Consider the following 17720-nt stretch of genomic DNA (forward strand, 5'->3'; position numbering starts at 1 on the left):
TAGAAAAATATTACGAAAATGCAAAACTTCAAAATCCTTGGGATGCTTTAAAAAAAAGAGGTCATGGAACAGCATTAAAAAAATAGTGATTAAGATAACGTTACGTGGTTGGATGTTGACAAAATATAAAATAAATGTTATTCAAATAAATAAATATAAAAGATGTTATTTGATTATTATTATTGTATTTTAGAGTTTATTACTATATTCTTATCATACCCACAAATATGAATGGATTAAACTATATCACGGTATTAAAAAAATTAAATTAAACTTAAACTGATAGTCTTTTAAAGTCCGCAGCCGACGACCTTAAGCAAAGCGTCCCACGTTAACCCACCCAAAGAATTCTTTAGCAATCGGCCGACCAAGGTGGGACCGAAGTGCATTAAGTTGCAGTCCCACGTGATACGCACATGTAACCTACTCACTCTAAAGAATTCTTTAGCAAGTGGCCGACCAACGTGGGGCCGGAAGTGCATTGAGTTGCAGCCCCACGTGACACATACATCTAACCTACTCAAAGAATTCTTTAGCAAGTGGCCGACCAAGGTGGGGCCGGAAGTGCAGGCCGCGTCCCGTAGATACGTCTCCTGCGCAATTCGCTGGACCTTCCTCGAAAATGATGAGCACCGACATTTTGACTTCGAGAGCGAGTTGTTTTTGGCTGAGTACTCTGAGTCCTCTAACGAGGCGGAAGAATTGGCTGGACAATCAAAAGTGGCTGGAATATGGATAAAAAAATTTCAAAAATGTGTTTTTGATAGTGGAAATGGATTCAGCACCATTAAAAACATTTAGGACACCTAAAATTTTAAATTTTAATAACTATAACTTGGATTTTTGTGAGGAATTGGCTGGACGATCAAAAGTGGCTGGAATACGGGTAAAAAAAAAATTGGTATTTTTTTGTCTAATTTCTTTAAAATTTGACAAAAAATTATTGAAATCACAATTTAAGTAATCCCTGCAAAATCTAAATACCTTACAAATTTTCAAATGCTAAATCTATATACAATAAAAAAAATTAATTTAAATATCACAAATAAAAATTTCACCTCAAAAATTTCCATCAAAATCTCATCACCAAAAAATTTCCAAAAAAACACACTAAAATCAACTCCCAACCTCTCGGCCAGTCGGCGGACTTTATAAGAGAGGCGAACAGTTTATAACATGGGATGTTAACATTTGTTGTATCAGCGAGAGATAAATTAATTGGTGACCATTTGTTGATCAGTGAGAAAGAGAACAGCATTTCACTTGTCAATCTGCCCAAGCGTTTTCCTTCATCTCTATCGTCACTCGTCAATCTGCCATCTTATTTCTCTGTGGGTCACTGCACTGCATTCATAATAATGGCTCTCACAGTCGCTTCCGCCTCCCCCTTCATCTGTAACATGATATTATCAATAATGGTTCTGACAGTGGCTTTCGCCTTCCCCTCCATGTTTGATATCACATTAATTCTGTGTATCGTTGCATCCATAATAATAATGGCTCTCACAGTCGCTTCCGCCTCCCCCTTCATCTGTAACATGATATTATCAATAATGGTTCTCACAGTGGCTTTCGCCCTCCCCTCCATGTTTGATATCACATTAATTCTGTGTATCGTTGCATCCATAATAATAATGGCTCTCACAGTCGCTTCCGCCTCCCCCTTCATCTGTAACATGATATTATCAATAATGGTTCTCACAGTGGCTTTCGCCTTCCCCTCCATGTTTAATATCACATTAATTCTGTGTATCGTTGCATCCATAATAATAATGGCTCTCAAACTCGCTTCCGCGTCCACTTCCCGCTCTGCATCTGCCCCTAGCAATTCCGCGTCCACTTCCAGCTCTGCATCTGCGCCTAGCAATTCCGCGTCCCCCTTCATCTGTAACATGATATTATCAAAAAATCTGTGTATCGTTGCATTCATAATAATAATGGCTCTCACAGTCGCTTCCGACTCCCCCTTCATCTTTAACATGATATTATCAATAATGGTTCTCACAGTGGCTTTCGCCTTCCCCTCCATGTTTCATATCACATTAACTCTGTGTATCGTTGCATCCATAATAATAATGGCTCTCAAACTCGCTTCCGCGTCCACTTCCCGCTCTGCATCTGCCCCTAGCAATTCCGCGTCCACTTCCAGCTCTGCATCTGCGCCAAGCAATTCTGCGTCTACTTCCAGCTCTGCATCTGCCCCTAGCAATTACAGGTATGATGTTTTTTTAAATCATTACGGCGATGATGTTAAAAATAACTTCGCCAGCCATCTATACCGACGGCTTCTTTCCCACGGATTGCAAGTGTTTCTCGACCAGCCGGAAATGCAGCGCGGAGAAAAAATAGAGCCTCAAATAGAAGGAGCTATAGCAACCGCATCCGTGCAAGTCGCTATTTTCTCCCCTCGATACGCAGCGTCAAGATGGTGTCTTGACGAACTCGTCCTCATGTTGAGGTCCATGGAATCGGGTGCCGCCACCGTCATTCCAGTGTTTTTCAAAGTTACACCTTCTGAATTACGATGGACAAATGCTAAAGCAAAGGGGTTGTATGCTAAAGCAATTGCTAATCATGAAAAGAAGAAAAGATACCCTCCGGCAAGAATTGCTGTTTGGAGGCAAGCACTGGCCGAAGCTTCACAAATAGTCGGTTACGAGCTGGAGAAATGTAAAGGGTTAGTACTATTCTCTCATTCTCTGTATTAGCATAACTGTACTGATAAACAAAGCAAAGCTTCAAATACTAATGCAGTTCTTACTCTCTTGCCAATAACCAGTGACGAAGGCGAGCTCGTCGACGAGGTAGCGCGACAGGTGCTGAAAAAGGCTAGACTGGCACCATTGCATGTAGCAACACATCCAGTTGGATTGGATGAAGAGCTACAAGACTTTGAAAGGACGGTGTTATTGGAGAAGCAGAAAAACAGAGGGCCACCCATTATTTTGATTACGGGTTCTGGTGGGGTGGGGAAAACCACCCTGGTAAAAGAGTTTTTTAACAGAAACAGATCACATTACGAGCGGTGCTGTTTTTTGGCTGAGGTAAGGGACTCTGCAGTGAGAAACAATTTAACTTCCCTGCAAGGTCAACTCTGTAAGGACTTAAATGGAGTGACTTTGGAAATGCGCAACATTCCAGAAGGTATAGGCAAGTTAGAGCATTATTGCTCCCGTTCTCAATCTCTCGTCATTTTAGATGACGTGGATAGTAATGACCAGTTGGATGCACTGTTATCACCCGTGAAGAACCGCCTTCCTTCTAGTAGTCTAATTTTAGTTACGTCTCGTGATAAGAGTGTTCTTAGTAAATATGCAAAGATAGAAGAGTCCTCCATTTACCATATGAAAGGCCTGGGTCGTCACCAGCGTTGGAATTTGAAGGGCATTTTGCCCGTCAGAGGCCATTTCGCCCGTAAAATACGTTGAACTTTTTTAAATGACCGTCAGGCATGACGTGTTTGGAAGGATACAGAACGTATTTTTGACGGCTAAGGTTTTTCTGAAAACGTTATTGAAATCTTATCCAGAGTCTATACCTTTCCATTCATCTTGGAACAGACACTAAATTTGAACAAAGTGTTATTATAACACTTAATTTTGAAATCCCGACAATGGGTTTGCTGACGGCTAAGGTTTTTCTGAAAACGTTATTGAAATCTTATCCAGAGTCTATACCTTTCCATTTATCTTGGAACAGACACTAAATTTGAACAAAGTGTTACTATAACACTTAATTTTGAAATCCCGACAATGGGTTTGCAGTGTAATTTTGAAATCCGAACAATTTGCTTGCAGTGTAATTTTATCTTCATAATTATTTTGAAATCCCGACAATGGGTTTGCAGTGTAATTTTGAAATCCGAACAATTTGCTTGCAGTGTAATTTTATCTTCATAATTATAGGATTTCCTGGTTATTCTAGTCTTGCGGTTATAACCCTAATATTTGCGGTTATAACCATAATATTTGTAGAGTTGTATAATTGTTGAAGCTGTGTCAATTTGCGGTTATGACCATAATATTTGTAGAGTTGTATAGTTGTTGAAGTTGTGTCAATTTGTGAATAAGGGTTTGAAAATTGGTTATAGAAAAAAAACCTAGTTGCTTTCTGATGATTATTTTGAAGGATTGAAAAAATGAGAGGACGATAAGGGCAGTTTTCTCGACTTTATTTTACAGCTGAAATTAAAATTAGTGTGCATCATAAGCTTCGTGATTGTGGCTTCGATAATAATTGCTGAAATATATTATTCATGACCACCCAGCTCAGAGCGCTAGGTTATTATTAACTATTTTTTGGATTAGAATTAAGTATAATATGTTTTAAACAAATTGTAGATTTATGTGGATTAAATCATTTTTTTTAAATGTATAAATTAATTCAGTGCATTTAAAACTCTCTTTAACTTTAAACCATTAAAAATTATATATATATATATAATTTAGTGTTTTTTAATGATGTTTTAATTAAAAATATGAGGATGATAAAGGCAGTTTCCTCAGCTTTATTTTACACATGTGTGGCTGAAATTAAAATTCGTGTGGACGATAAGCTCCATGATTTTGGCTTCGACAATACTTGCTGAAATATATTATTCATGACCATCCAGCTCAGAGCTGGGTTATTATTAACTATATATTTTTTTTGGATTGGAATTAAGTAGGGTATGTTTTAAAGAAATTGTGGATTTATGTGGATTAAATCACTTTTTTTTAATGTATAATTCAATTTCGTATGTTTAAAATTCTCTTCAACTTTAAACCATTAAAATTTGACAAATGTAATTTTTTTAAAAAGTTTAGTGTTTTCTTTATGATGTTTTAGTTAAAAATATACTTGAAATATATTCAGTAAAATTAGTGAATTGCTCTCTATAATATTTTAATATTTTTTGTTTATTTTTTTAACATAGTGGGGAAAATGATTATAATTCAGTTGTGAAATTCACATTGGGGACAATCATCACTCATAGTTATCCATAATGCAGGTTGACTCATCATGGCCTTGGAATTACCTAATGCAGGTTGATTCATCATGGTTATTCAAGAAAAACCATACCCTAGAATTACCTTACTAGTAGTCTGAGTGTGCATTTCACTCTTACCAAATGTCTCTGAGCCTTGGGCTATTAACCTATTTCCTTAAATTCCATGAAATCAAACTCTTAGCCAAACAAAAGCAATTTTAAGACATACTATAGAACTAAAAATAAAATCGTCAACAATTCTGATTTATAAATACAATTCTTCTATAAAATTTGTAAAAAATGTGTATATATTTAACTATTACTATGGTTTATGTTTACTCTATCCATCACCAACAAGGTGTGTTACTTAAACACATACTTGTAGTACGTTAAGTGGGCTTAAACACGTGTAGTACGTTAAGTGGGTTAAGCATTCAAGTAAACCAAAATCTAATTTATTAATTTTACAACTTGACCATGAGAATGAAACGAATCTAAAACATCACTAGAAACTATTTATTAATTTATTAAAATTAATAAATGTAGAGATGGTGTTGAAGAACTGAATTGTAAACATAATAATTTTTGCAAAACCGTCTAGAAATGACCTTTGTTTGGCTCTTTTATGCTTTAGGAATTATTACAAAAAGAAACTATAAACTTATAGATAACAATTTTAGGTACTTTTATTCCCAGGCTTCACATTCTTAGCTTTTCTCTATTATCTTTTGTCCCATTAATATTACAAGCTTTCAATTTTCCTTGGGTAAATATATTTAGACCCCTTTTTCACCTTTGAATAATTTGCTTTCTTGTTGATGCAACTTGAGGTGCATATGAGTGGACCATGCCAATTGAAGAGAGTTCCTGAGTGAATTTGAATATGCACACACATAGAAAGAAAAACATATTTTTATTAACCTATAGCCTAAGGATACACAACCATGGAAAATGAATCTGAGACCATTGAACAAAGGTTATTACCTACTCTACTTAAATATATATCTAGAAAACTAAGTGATCAATAAGCATCTAGTCTAATAGAGACTTTATATCAAATAATGTCATTTATATATATATATATATATATATATATAGCATATATATATGTATGTGCCCACAACTCAACAAATTTGGCTTGGTTTGAAATGTTTTTGTTCATGATGAGGTCTCATCAAATGCTCGATCTTAGTATTATTGAATTCCCATAGGTGTCACCTAGAAGGGACAAGGGGAAGAAAAAATATATATTTCATACTCCTTAAAAGGAATGTTGTTCAATAACTCACAATTCTTTCATTTGATCACTGTAAGTTGGATTAGAATCCGAGTCAAAATAGTTTCTTGAAATCCAATGAATATGTATATATCTCTTATGCAAACATCATTAAAATTCTCACTTGAATGAAACAAACAATCAATCCATGAGTGTGTTAGTGCATCATCGAACCTACGTAGATAAAAGAACAAAACCTCTTCCTTGTCATAATAAATTTGGACCACAATCTTTCTTGTAGCCACTTGCTCTCCCTGAGTGTATTGGCCACCCAACTTTATTGGATTGTTTGGGTGAGAGGCTTGTCAAAGTGTCACCGACTCACCACTCACTTATGAAGGTTATCTTATGTCACAATGTCGCCTGTGGAACAGTGGAAGTGTCAGTTCGACTACAATATGCACCAGATATAGAGTGTCTCAACATATCACTTAAAAGCTTTGAATGATATGGCTTATGAAGAATGACATACCGTCACTTATGAAATACTAAAACACTTTCAATACATTGTACTTTCTTGAATACAAACTCTCCGCGATGGACCCCCACGTTGATTCCATGTGATTACAATCGTGGAGAGGATGTAGAGGATAGTCCATCTTATAGTTTTAAATCCAATGAATATGTATATATCTCTTATGCAAACATCATTAAAATTCTCACTTGAATGAAACAAACAATCAATCCATGAGTGTGTTAGTGCATCATCGAACCTACGTAGATAAAAGAACAAAACCTCTTCCTTGTCATAATAAATTTGGACCACAATCTTTCTTGTAGCCACTTGCTCTCCCTGAGTGTATTGGCCACCCAACTTTATTGGATTGTTTGGGTGAGAGGCTTGTCAAAGTGTCACCGACTCACCACTCACTTATGAAGGTTATCTTATGTCACAATGTCGCCTGTGGAACAGTGGAAGTGTCAGTTCGACTACAATATGCACCAGATATAGAGTGTCTCAACATATCACTTAAAAGCTTTGAATGATATGGCTTATGAAGAATGACATACCGCCACTTATGAAATACTAAAACACTTTCAATACATTGTACTTTCTTGAATACAAACTCTCCGCGGTGGACCCCCACGTTGATTCCATGTGATTACAATCGTGGAGAGGATGTAGAGGATAGTCCATCTTATAGTTTTACTTTGTTGGTCATCTTATATATCCCATAAGATATCCTTAGTAATATCTCATATATACAAATGCTATGGCATGTCTGAATCAAGGACATTTGATTTCAGAGTTATGAAGATTTTATTGTGAGTGTTCCATACAATTTCAAACCAAAATTGAGAATTCAATAAGTCATTTATGTGTTATGGTCATTTTGTTTTTTTATATTATTATGATAGATATGTAAAGAGGAATCCAAATTCCAACCCTGGTCGTGACCATTCTCAACAGCCTTTTTGCTGGCATTCCTTTAACTGCCCTCATCCTGCTGAGGGTTACGAAAAATTAGTTAGAAGGTTTTTGAAGGTTTGCAACGGATTGCCATTGTCTCTCAAAGTGATTGGGTCGCTACTTCGCTTTGAAAGCCCTCAGGTTTGGGAAGCCCAGTTGCGCAAACTAACCCAAGTGCTTCCCCTGGAAATACAAAATACACTTAGGATTAGCTATGACAGTCTTGAGGACCAGGAAAAGGAAATATTCATAGATAGTGCCTGTTTTTTTATAGGAATAAAGGCAGAGACAGCCATAAGAGTATGGTTCGGATCTGGCTGGGAAGGATCTTTGGCACTTCGGACTCTACAAAACAAATGTCTTGTGGAGGTAGACAGTGAAGGCTGTATAAAACTGCACGATCACCTGAGAGATTTGGGCAGAAATTTGGCGGACAAAGGGCCTCTAGAGTGTGGGTTTCGTATGTGGCGCGCAACAGACAACTGTTTCCGTAATGTGCGGCCCCAATCAACTGTAGGTGTTTCAATCTCTAGACATGATGTTGTGTTCTCAATTTTTTTTTTTTTTTTTTTTTTTGCTTTGAAGTTTTGTGTTCTCACATTGTTAGAGAATCATGTCAGGGCATAGAAGTGTTCAAATTTACGCTTACAGAATCGTGTCATTGCATACAAGTTTTGTTTCTAACTCACTTTGCTTTACCAATTTAGGTGCGAGGAATACGCATGGTTCCACAATGCTCATACAAATCGTTCCAAAGTTTTGCAGAGTTGAGCAATGACATCGATGTTGATGTGAACCGGTTGCAGCTGCTCAGAGCTCCGGTTGATTGTTTGGAAAGCTTATTCAATAGGATGAGGCAGCCAAAACTTGTATGGCTTCGCTGTGAGATATATTCACATGTCTCCCTACCTAGGTGGGGTTTATTAAATAATTCAGAGTCCTCGCTACCCTCCTGGATCCCATTAAAGGATCTAAGAGTCTTAGAAGTGGTAGACCGGATAGCCTGGGACCGTTACCGTTTTAACCGAGACCCGATACCGGTATTGGGAACTTTGTGGCCCGAAAATAAGGTACGTTTAGTTTTTTTTGGTGGTTTAGATCTGGGTTGTCTATTTTAATACAAGTGTAATATTTTAATAGAAGTGTAATATGTTGCAACAAGTGTTTTAGTTTTATTTTTATTGTGTTTAAATAAGTTAAAAACTTACAAAATCACATGTATATAAAGTATCATACATAATAATCATAAATTTTAATTTAAGTTATTATAATTTTTTCGATTTTTTTTTTTATTTTTTTTTTATTTTGTTTAAATAAGTTAAAAACTAGTATGTTACATAAAAATCATAAATTTTAATTTAAGATATAATTTTTTTCTCAATTTAAAATATTATAGTTTTTCTTATGCTTAAATTGTTATATATTAATTGTATAAAATATGTTACAAGATAATTATAAATTATAGTTTAAAGTATTTATTATATCTATGCTATATAGTATTTATAAACTTCAATTTAAGATAGTCTTGAGATTTATAACTTTTGTTATGGTTAAATTGTTATATATTAACTATACATTATATTTTACATGGTAAAAGGTAGACTTAGGAATTTATAACTTTTCTAATCAATATTGAGTAATGATTGAATTGAGACTTTTGTCATCCATATCAAATTTTTGAGACAAGGTGGGATAATCACATCAAAATTTATTTGTCCACGCGTTTCGAACCACACTTGTTGAAATCGACAAATGAAATTTGATGCGCCGAAAACCTTGTCTCAAAAATATTGAGTAAATTAAAAATATGAAGTTTTTGATTCACTCATTAAGATTTAGATTAATTTAAATTGTTATAAAGACCTCCAAAACCATGTAAAAGTGGAAACTTGTTCATTACCTTTGTATATATTATGAAAAGTTTAGGTTGAATAATGCTAGGTCTGAACTAGCTAAAATACTATAAGGGTGAAGCTTATTCTTTACTTTTGCAGATATTATGAAAAGTTTAGGTTGAATAATTCCAAGTCTGAACTAGGTAAAATACTATAAAAACAAGGTGAAGCTTATCCATTACCTTTGTATATATTATGAAAAGTTTAAGTTGAATAATGCCATGTCTGAACTAGCTAAAATACAGAGCAGTATATAAATAACTTATTAATAACTTATTTTTGAGAATATCAAATCATTAATATACAGGATAACATATATCCACTCCAGATAATGTACCTATTTTAATCCAACTATAAACCTATATTACCCAATATTTATAATGTACATATTTTAATCTAACTATAAACATATATTACCCCATATTTATAAATAAATAAAAATTAGAAATATTAATTGCCTCTCTTAAAAACATTGAATGAAAAAATACAATTGAAAGTTTATTCAATACTATTTATTTATGAGATAAAGGCTCGGACAAGAAAATATGACCAACCGCTTATTCATTAAGATTTACAAGGTGTGGCATTATATATGGAAGTGATGTGGGTCAACATTAAATGACGTACTGTTGAATACACTCGCGAATATTGTATATTTTAAAAATATATATAACATCGAGTAGAGATAATTCATTTAATCAATTAATTAACTTATTGCATTATATATATGTATTACAATTGAAATGCCACTCGGAGTTAATTTTTTATTTCTTTAACTAATTTTTTAAATTTTTATTTTTTAAATTACTTTTTTTATTCTGAGAAATGCATATAAAATTAGGCATTTCATTGTCATTGCTAATCAAAAAATTAGAATATATATCTATATATATATATATATATCATTGTTATTGGGCAATTTAAAAACTATATATATATATGTGTGTGTGTGTGTGTGTTAATTATTAAATATTTCAAAATTAAAGTCATACCGGATTTGACAAATTGATTGCAATATAACTTGTTTTGGGTACAAGCATGCGAGGTTGATAGGCATCTATATGGTTTTTAGTTTGATAGTAGTAGGGTTTTGAATTTTAATCGAATTCTTTAATTATTATGGATATGTAGATAGTAAAGTAATTATTATGTGGATGTTAAAGATATAATTGGATAATTATTAATGTAATCAAGTGATATTCAGTGATAGATTGTTGGATAAAGGGTTAAAGAGTTGAGATTTATTTCAGTTGTAATTATATCGTAATTGAAGAGAGAGATTGATTGATTTTAATGACATCCACGAGTTTGAAAATCCCAAGGGACCAAGAGAATAACAACTCTAGCTCATCTTCATACTCTTTTCAATGTTGGATTTTCTGTGATGGATTTTGACTAAAAGGTTAGCAATCTGGGTGATCTTATCCTCTTCAAATGGATGGTGTATGTTGTTTACCTTTAAATTGTTTTCATGCTAAATGCAGATATCCTTGTAGGTTGTACATTCCATCACAAAATGTCATTTAGTATCCACCATACCATTATTGTAAAACATGCTAATTCTCTTTTCCCAAACTTCTTTGAGTATCATCCACCTACAAGCCTCACATCTCAAGTGATGTGATCCAACCTTAGCTTTGCAACTAACAACCTTGGATTTCCTTTAATAGATGCCCGTAAATATGCCTTCTTACCATGGTCACAAGTTGGGTTAAACTTTTTGATGTGATGTGCTTTTTTATTCTCATTGTGTTGGGTCCATATGGCAACCCTAAATTTTTCAAACACTAAATTTATCCATAAAAAGAAATAGGTTGTTTCACCTTGTTTGTTTGAAATTTTCTCTATAAAAAGTCTAAGGGTGACAAAATGATGAAAGGGAGAGCACCTAGGTCCAAAACCCACTTTCCATTTTGGCCTTTTTCTCTCATTTTTTCCCGAGCTGTTGATTCTTTGCTCTATCATGCTCCCAAAAAGCTTGCCCTTGAGGGGGTTGACCATAATACTGTAGTAGTTACAAGGGTTATTGATATCTCCATTCTTAAAGAGAAGAATGACCATATCGGTAGTCCATTGTCTCAGGAATCTGTTTTGGATAACCTCATTGAAAATTCTGTTTATGTGAGTGGCAAGAAGATGGACACTGCATTTTGGAAAGACAACTTGAAGCCCGTCTATGTCCTCCGCTTTGTTGCTTGCTAAATTATTTATTCCTTGCTTGATATCATCCATTGTGAAGAGTTCCATTCGTGTGTTCACTATGGGAGGAGTGTCTTTTCTCATGTACTTGCTCAAAGAAAAGCCTCACATACTCTAACCATTGAACATTTGTAATATTATTTTTAGTTTGCTTTATCCTTTGTTGTAGTTCTCTCCAAAATCCTAGGGGGTTATGTTTTCCAAGAGAGATTAACTCATTTCTTCTTGCACTTACATTTTTTTGGTTATACTAAGTTTTTGTTTTTTAGTTTTCTTTATTGAATGTTTTCTCTTTTAGCGATCTCTTGGCTTCCTTGCATTCTTGATCATACCATGGATTTGATGGAAATGTACTTGTAGTCCTCTTCCTGGTATGAGGCCTTTTGCATGCACTTAAGGCCTTGTGGATTGTTGGGATCAACATATTACTATGAACATGACCAGTCACATCCTTGGTTGTCATGTCCACCATGCTATACTCTATAACCGAGCAACACTAAATATTTCCCTATTTTCTTGATTCATGAGGACTTTACCTTCGAAAAGAGCTTTCTTTTGATCGCCAAGAATTAGATTATTATGTAGACTAGTAGGAGCAAAGTCTAGTTTAACAAATAGGGATGCATGATCATATTTCATTTCAATAGGACAATCCCTAATCTCAAACAAGTAAAAGCATACTACTTAATCTACCACACTTTGACTATTGCAAGGTTTGCATGCAATACCCCCTTAAGTTGGGCCACCCTTTCATTCCATTGCAAACAACCATGCCAAACAAACTACATAGTCCCAGTAATTTTGCCTGAAAAAGTGCCACACCCCCATTTCCATCCTGTGAATCTCTTTCTCATGATTGACCTTCACCCTCTTCCAACCATAAGGTATTCTTTTCTTCTCTATTTTCATTGCTCAACTAGGGAGATTGGTTGTTAGTTGTTTTTGCATTAAAGTCACCCATTAACATTAATCCAAAAAAACTGAATAAAGAGATATCTCCTCTCAACCCGGGAAAATGGTTTTTTTTTTTTTTTTTTTGGGAAAAATAACAAGCAAACATCCTAAAAGTAACCTCTTTTGTTATTTATAGCCAAATGTGTTGTTTGTTTGGGTCTTCTTTTAAAAATTTTACAGTTCTAGCCAAATGTATTGTTTGTTTGAGTCTTCTTTTTCCACTTTTACAATTCCAGTCAAATATATGATTTGTTTGGATCTTCTCTTTCCACTTTTACAATTCCACACCATTTTTCATTTTTTTAAAACTATGAGTCTTTGTGTCTTTTGAGTATTTCCTTTCCTTTATTCAAACTAAAATGTTTTTGTAATTCTCCAAATCTGGACCTTTACATTAATCATGATCATGTTTTTTTTACGAGAATGATAGTATCTTTCCCCTTTGAGAAAACTGGTTAAAAAATTCATATTTGATATTCTCAACCTGTTTTTTATATTTTTTAATTACAAAAGTTTTGAGATTCTCAACTTATTTATGTTTTTAAGATTTTTCATTTTATTTTAAAAAATATTTTTAACTCTAGTTTGCTTTTGTGATAAAGGTCATGTCTATAAATATTTAATTTAATTAAATAAATTATTGGTTTATTTTTGTTATTAAAATATGTTTTTATTTTTATTTTTCATTTTAATTCAATCTTGTTTTATTCTAATTAAATAAATCACATTTTTATTTTTATTATTAAATTCTTTTTTAAATAAATTGATTGCTTATTTTTGTTATTAATTTTTTTTTTTAAATTCAATCTTGTTTTTTTTCTAATTAAATAAATCACATTTTTTTTATTAAATTTTTTTTATTGCTTTATAATTTGTCTACGTTGCACCGGGATTTGTCTCCCTCAAAAATACTCATGTAACCTGCATCCCCGGGTTCAGGGACTTTTGACTTTTGGACCCTTAGAAACACCCCCAAACTGTTGGGGATTCCATTGGGGACTTGGGGACATGCTAACCCTCTCCAAGACGTTTTGGACAGATTTCAAAGATGTTCTGGACCGAGATGTTTTTGACAGATTTCAAGGGTTTTCTGGCCAGATTTCAGAGATGTTTGGGAAGGTTTTATGGATAATCCAAGCACAAAGCTTCAATTTTGACAATCATGGACATTGATGATTGAACAATATGATTATTTTTCTCATTCATCTTTTTTGGAATGCATTGAATCTAACTTTTTTGTACAAGTTGCAGGGCAAAACACGGGTTTAACTTGGGGAATGCATTGAATCTAATTTTTTTTTGTACATGTTGCAGCTCAAAACATGGATTTAACATGGGGAATGCATTGAATCTAAATTTTTTGTACAAGTTGCAGCTCAAAACATGGGTTTTGTATGATGGGTTTTATTTTGGATTTCTAGTGATTTTTGATATTAGATTTTCAATGGTAAAATTACAAAAAACACCCTTCATGTCAAGAAAACAGAAAATACAATGATCCTTTTGATTATTTTTCTTGTTCTTTCTTAAGATCATCTCAGCTTTTACATATTGTATGTGGGTTTTGAAGTTCAGTGCTTCTTTCATCCCAAACTCAACCATTGTGAAAACAATCAGATAGCTGTGAATTGGATTGAGTACTAAATGTTTAAATAAATTCATATTCAATCCTCTTCTTAATCTGAAATATGAATTTAATATGATTAGAAAATCAAATTATTTTATTGTGGGGTTTTCAACACAGCCATAAAATTTTGCAAAACCTATTGAAAAATGAATGCCTTTTGTGTTTAAAATAGTCATCATTAACAAGAAATATGAAGAAAAAGATCATTATAAAGGCAGTTCTCCTTGGTAAATTGTTCATGGACCTTATTACAAATTTAAAGTAGTTACACTTAGCTTTCCTAAAGCTTATGTCTAGTAGCTAATAATGGAATGTCACTCAACTCCTTTTCAAATTATTTGAGATTTTAATTTGCATAATACTACTCTCAAACAACTATATATATATATATATATATATATATCATCCCTAACCCTGTCTTCTGAAAATTTGAAACTCGTTACCCTCGCCCTGGGATTTATTATTATATTTATAATGAGTATATATTTAAATCATATATTAATTTTTTTATAATTAACTATATTGATTTAAAGTAAATTTATAATTTAATTAATTTTAAAATTTATAATTTAATTAATTTTAATGATTTTAAAAATTTTGGTAATTTGAGATATATATAAGTTTTTTTAATTATTTTGATCAATTTTTATTAGTTATATAAATTTTTAGTAGCAATTTAAATAACCATTTTAATTTCCAGGTTTAGTTTCAGTTGAGGGAGTTGAATATATATATTTAAATCCTATAATGATTTTAAAAATCTTGGTAGTTTGAGATGTATATAAGAAATTTTTTAATTATTTTTATCAGTTTTTATTAGCTATATAAATTTTTAGTAGCAGTTTACTGTTTACATAATCATTTTAATTTCAACGTTTATTGCAGGCACAACTTCCTCTTCAGTTGAGGGAGTTGAATATTAGTGTGCAACTTTGGCAGCTACCAAAGTCAATAGGGTCGTTGAAGTACCTGGAAAAAATTGAACTGCACGACTTCCAAGGAACATTGCCCGAGGGATTCTTTTATCTTCGCTCATTGAAATACTTAAAACTCAGCGCCCGAAACCCAAGCATGAACCAGTTGCCAGAGTCTTTTGGGAACTTGAAAAGCCTCCTGCATCTTGACCTGTCTCGCAGCGAGTATTTGCAAATGCTGCCGTCTTCCCTTGGTAATTTAACTCAGCTCCAACATATGAAACTGTCTGACTGCAAGGGTTTGCAAATGTTGCCGTCTTCCCTTCGTAATTTAACTCAGCTCCAATATATGAACCTGTCTTGGTGCAAGGGTTTGCGAATGTTGCCGCCTTCCCTTGGAGATTTAAGGGAGCTCCAACATATGGACCTGTCGGGGTGCGAGGGTTTGCAAATGTTGCCGTCTTCCCTTGGAGATTTAAGGGAGCTCCAGCCTCCAACATATGGACCTGTCGAGGTGCACGAGCTTTAAAACGCTGCCAGAGTCCTTCATGAACTTAATTCGACTCAAATATCTCAATTTGAGTGACTGCCACGCCTTGACTCTCTCTGGCGAAATATTTGGGAATATCGGCACGCTCATACGGTTGAATTTTCGTGGTTGTCACAAACTTGAAGAATTGCCCCACCAAGTCACACATCAGCAGTACCTCAAAGAACTAATTTTGGATGGTTCCAATTTAAAAGAATTGCCGAGTACCATTGGAAACCTGGCCAACTTGGAAATTCTGTCTTTCTCTGGCACTGTGTTGGAAACCTTGCCGCATTCATTCGGGAAGCTAAAGAACTTGAAGAATTTGAGACTTTGCGTCGGGAAATTGGATAATATTCTCGACTCCGCTGGCCAGTGGGAACAGTTGACATTCTTTTCAATAAGTTCTTCTCCGATTAGTGAAGTGCCATTTGCCAGTGTGGACCTGGTTCAAGCTGGAGGCCGTAGATTGTTGGACAATTGCATGCTTCGACTTAAATTCTTGGACCTGTCGTGGACAAGAATAACTGAAATCTCATTTGGTGGAGGTGTTTGCCCAGCCCTTGAAAGGCTCTCTCTCATGGGTGTAAGAATCTAGTGAAGGTTGGAGCATTGCCTACATCACTAACATCACTGACATTGCGGGGTTGTGGTGCATTAAGGAATATTACGGGGCTTCGTGACCTTAAAGAGCTTCGAGTTCTGGACATGGAAAACTGTAGAGAAGTAGAGGAGCGGTCAATTCTGGGTGTGCGGGAGTTGAACAATCTTGAATCTTTGAATTTAACGCATTGCCCGATTAGTGTGGTGCCATTTGCCAGTGTGGAAGAGGTTCAAGGAGCCCGCAGATTGTCGGACTCTTCTATTCACAACTGTATGCCTAGACTCAAATCCTTATACCTGTCGGGGACGAGAATAACTGAAATATCATTTGGTGAAGGTGTTTGCCCAGTCCTTCAACGTCTCAATCTCTGGGGTTGTAAGAATCTAGTGGAGGTTGGAGCATTGCCGACATCACTGAAGTTGCTGTGTTCGTCGAATTGTGGTGCATTAAAGAGAATAACGGGTCTCAGTGGCCTTGAACAGTTGGAATCGCTGGAGATTTCTGGTTGTGGATCAATAGAGGAGCTGCCAGGTCTGGAAACGTTGATATCACTGAAGGAGCTGGAGACAATATTGGCGTTGGCTGAGGCGGCAAATCACAGGGTGAAATTCCCCTGGTTTTAAAAAGGTTATTGGCATCATGGAAAGCAGAGGGCGGGGAGATCCGGATGAGCAGCATGTTTTTCTTTAACAAGCTACATTTTACAGACAGTTCCCAATCTGTATGTTCTTTAGCGGCTCGATTTCACATATTGTCAGAATCTAGTGGAGGCTGGAGCAATGCCGACATCACTAACATCACTGAACTTGCATTTTTGTCGTGCATTAAGGAATATTACCGCAAAGCTTCGTGGCCTTGCATAGCTTCGAAATCTGCACATGGAGGGGTGTCAACTTGAACATTTTTCCTAATGTTTTCTCAGTTGTAAGATAATCTTCGGCAAAATCACATAGCGAATCTTTTGTCGACGCGTTTCGGTGTCGACAAAAGATTCGCTATGTGATTTTGCTGAAGATTATCTTACAATATTATGGATCACAGAAGTCTAAATTCCTCAATAGTTTTCTCAGTTGTGAAAAAAAGTTTAACCTGATATAATTAACTAACTTAATTAAAAAATTTATAATAAATCATCGCATTACATGTTTAATCTTTGTAAAGTTAAATTATAGGTTTGGATACCAATTTTTTTTTCAATTAGAAACTTTTCACTATTTTCTATATAACCATTTGGGATCTCACATGTAGAATTAAATTATAGGTTTTCATCCTAATTTTATTTTGCAATTGGAAAATTTCACATGTTTAATCTTTGTAAAATTAAATTATAAGTTTTGATTCA

At 34.4% G+C, this 17720-nt stretch overlaps 1 protein-coding gene and 1 pseudogene across 2 annotated transcripts; both read left to right on the plus strand.

Moving 5' to 3' along the window:
- The first annotated feature begins 1359 nt into the window (after positions 1-1359).
- Positions 1360-3699, plus strand: LOC149260377 (disease resistance protein Roq1-like). The gene is made up of 2 exons (XM_089420506.1): positions 1360-2677; positions 2780-3699. The coding sequence occupies exons 1-2, from the start codon at positions 1401-1403 to the stop codon at positions 3426-3428; spliced, it is 1926 nt and encodes a 641-aa protein (XP_089276632.1). The 5' UTR covers positions 1360-1400; the 3' UTR covers positions 3429-3699.
- Positions 3700-8369: 4670 nt separating this feature from the next.
- On the plus strand, positions 8370-17296 carry LOC149260378 (uncharacterized; annotated as a pseudogene). Its single transcript, XR_016248269.1, has 3 exons — positions 8370-8726; positions 15217-15680; positions 15760-17296. The product of XR_016248269.1 is annotated as an uncharacterized LOC149260378 (transcript).
- Positions 17297-17720: the final 424 nt, after the last annotated feature.

This window comes from Pinus tabuliformis, chromosome 6, assembly GCF_031772625.1.
Source record: "Pinus tabuliformis cultivar Carrire ecotype Pingquan chromosome 6, CPIR1, whole genome shotgun sequence".
Lineage (NCBI taxonomy): Eukaryota > Viridiplantae > Streptophyta > Pinopsida > Pinales > Pinaceae > Pinus > Pinus tabuliformis.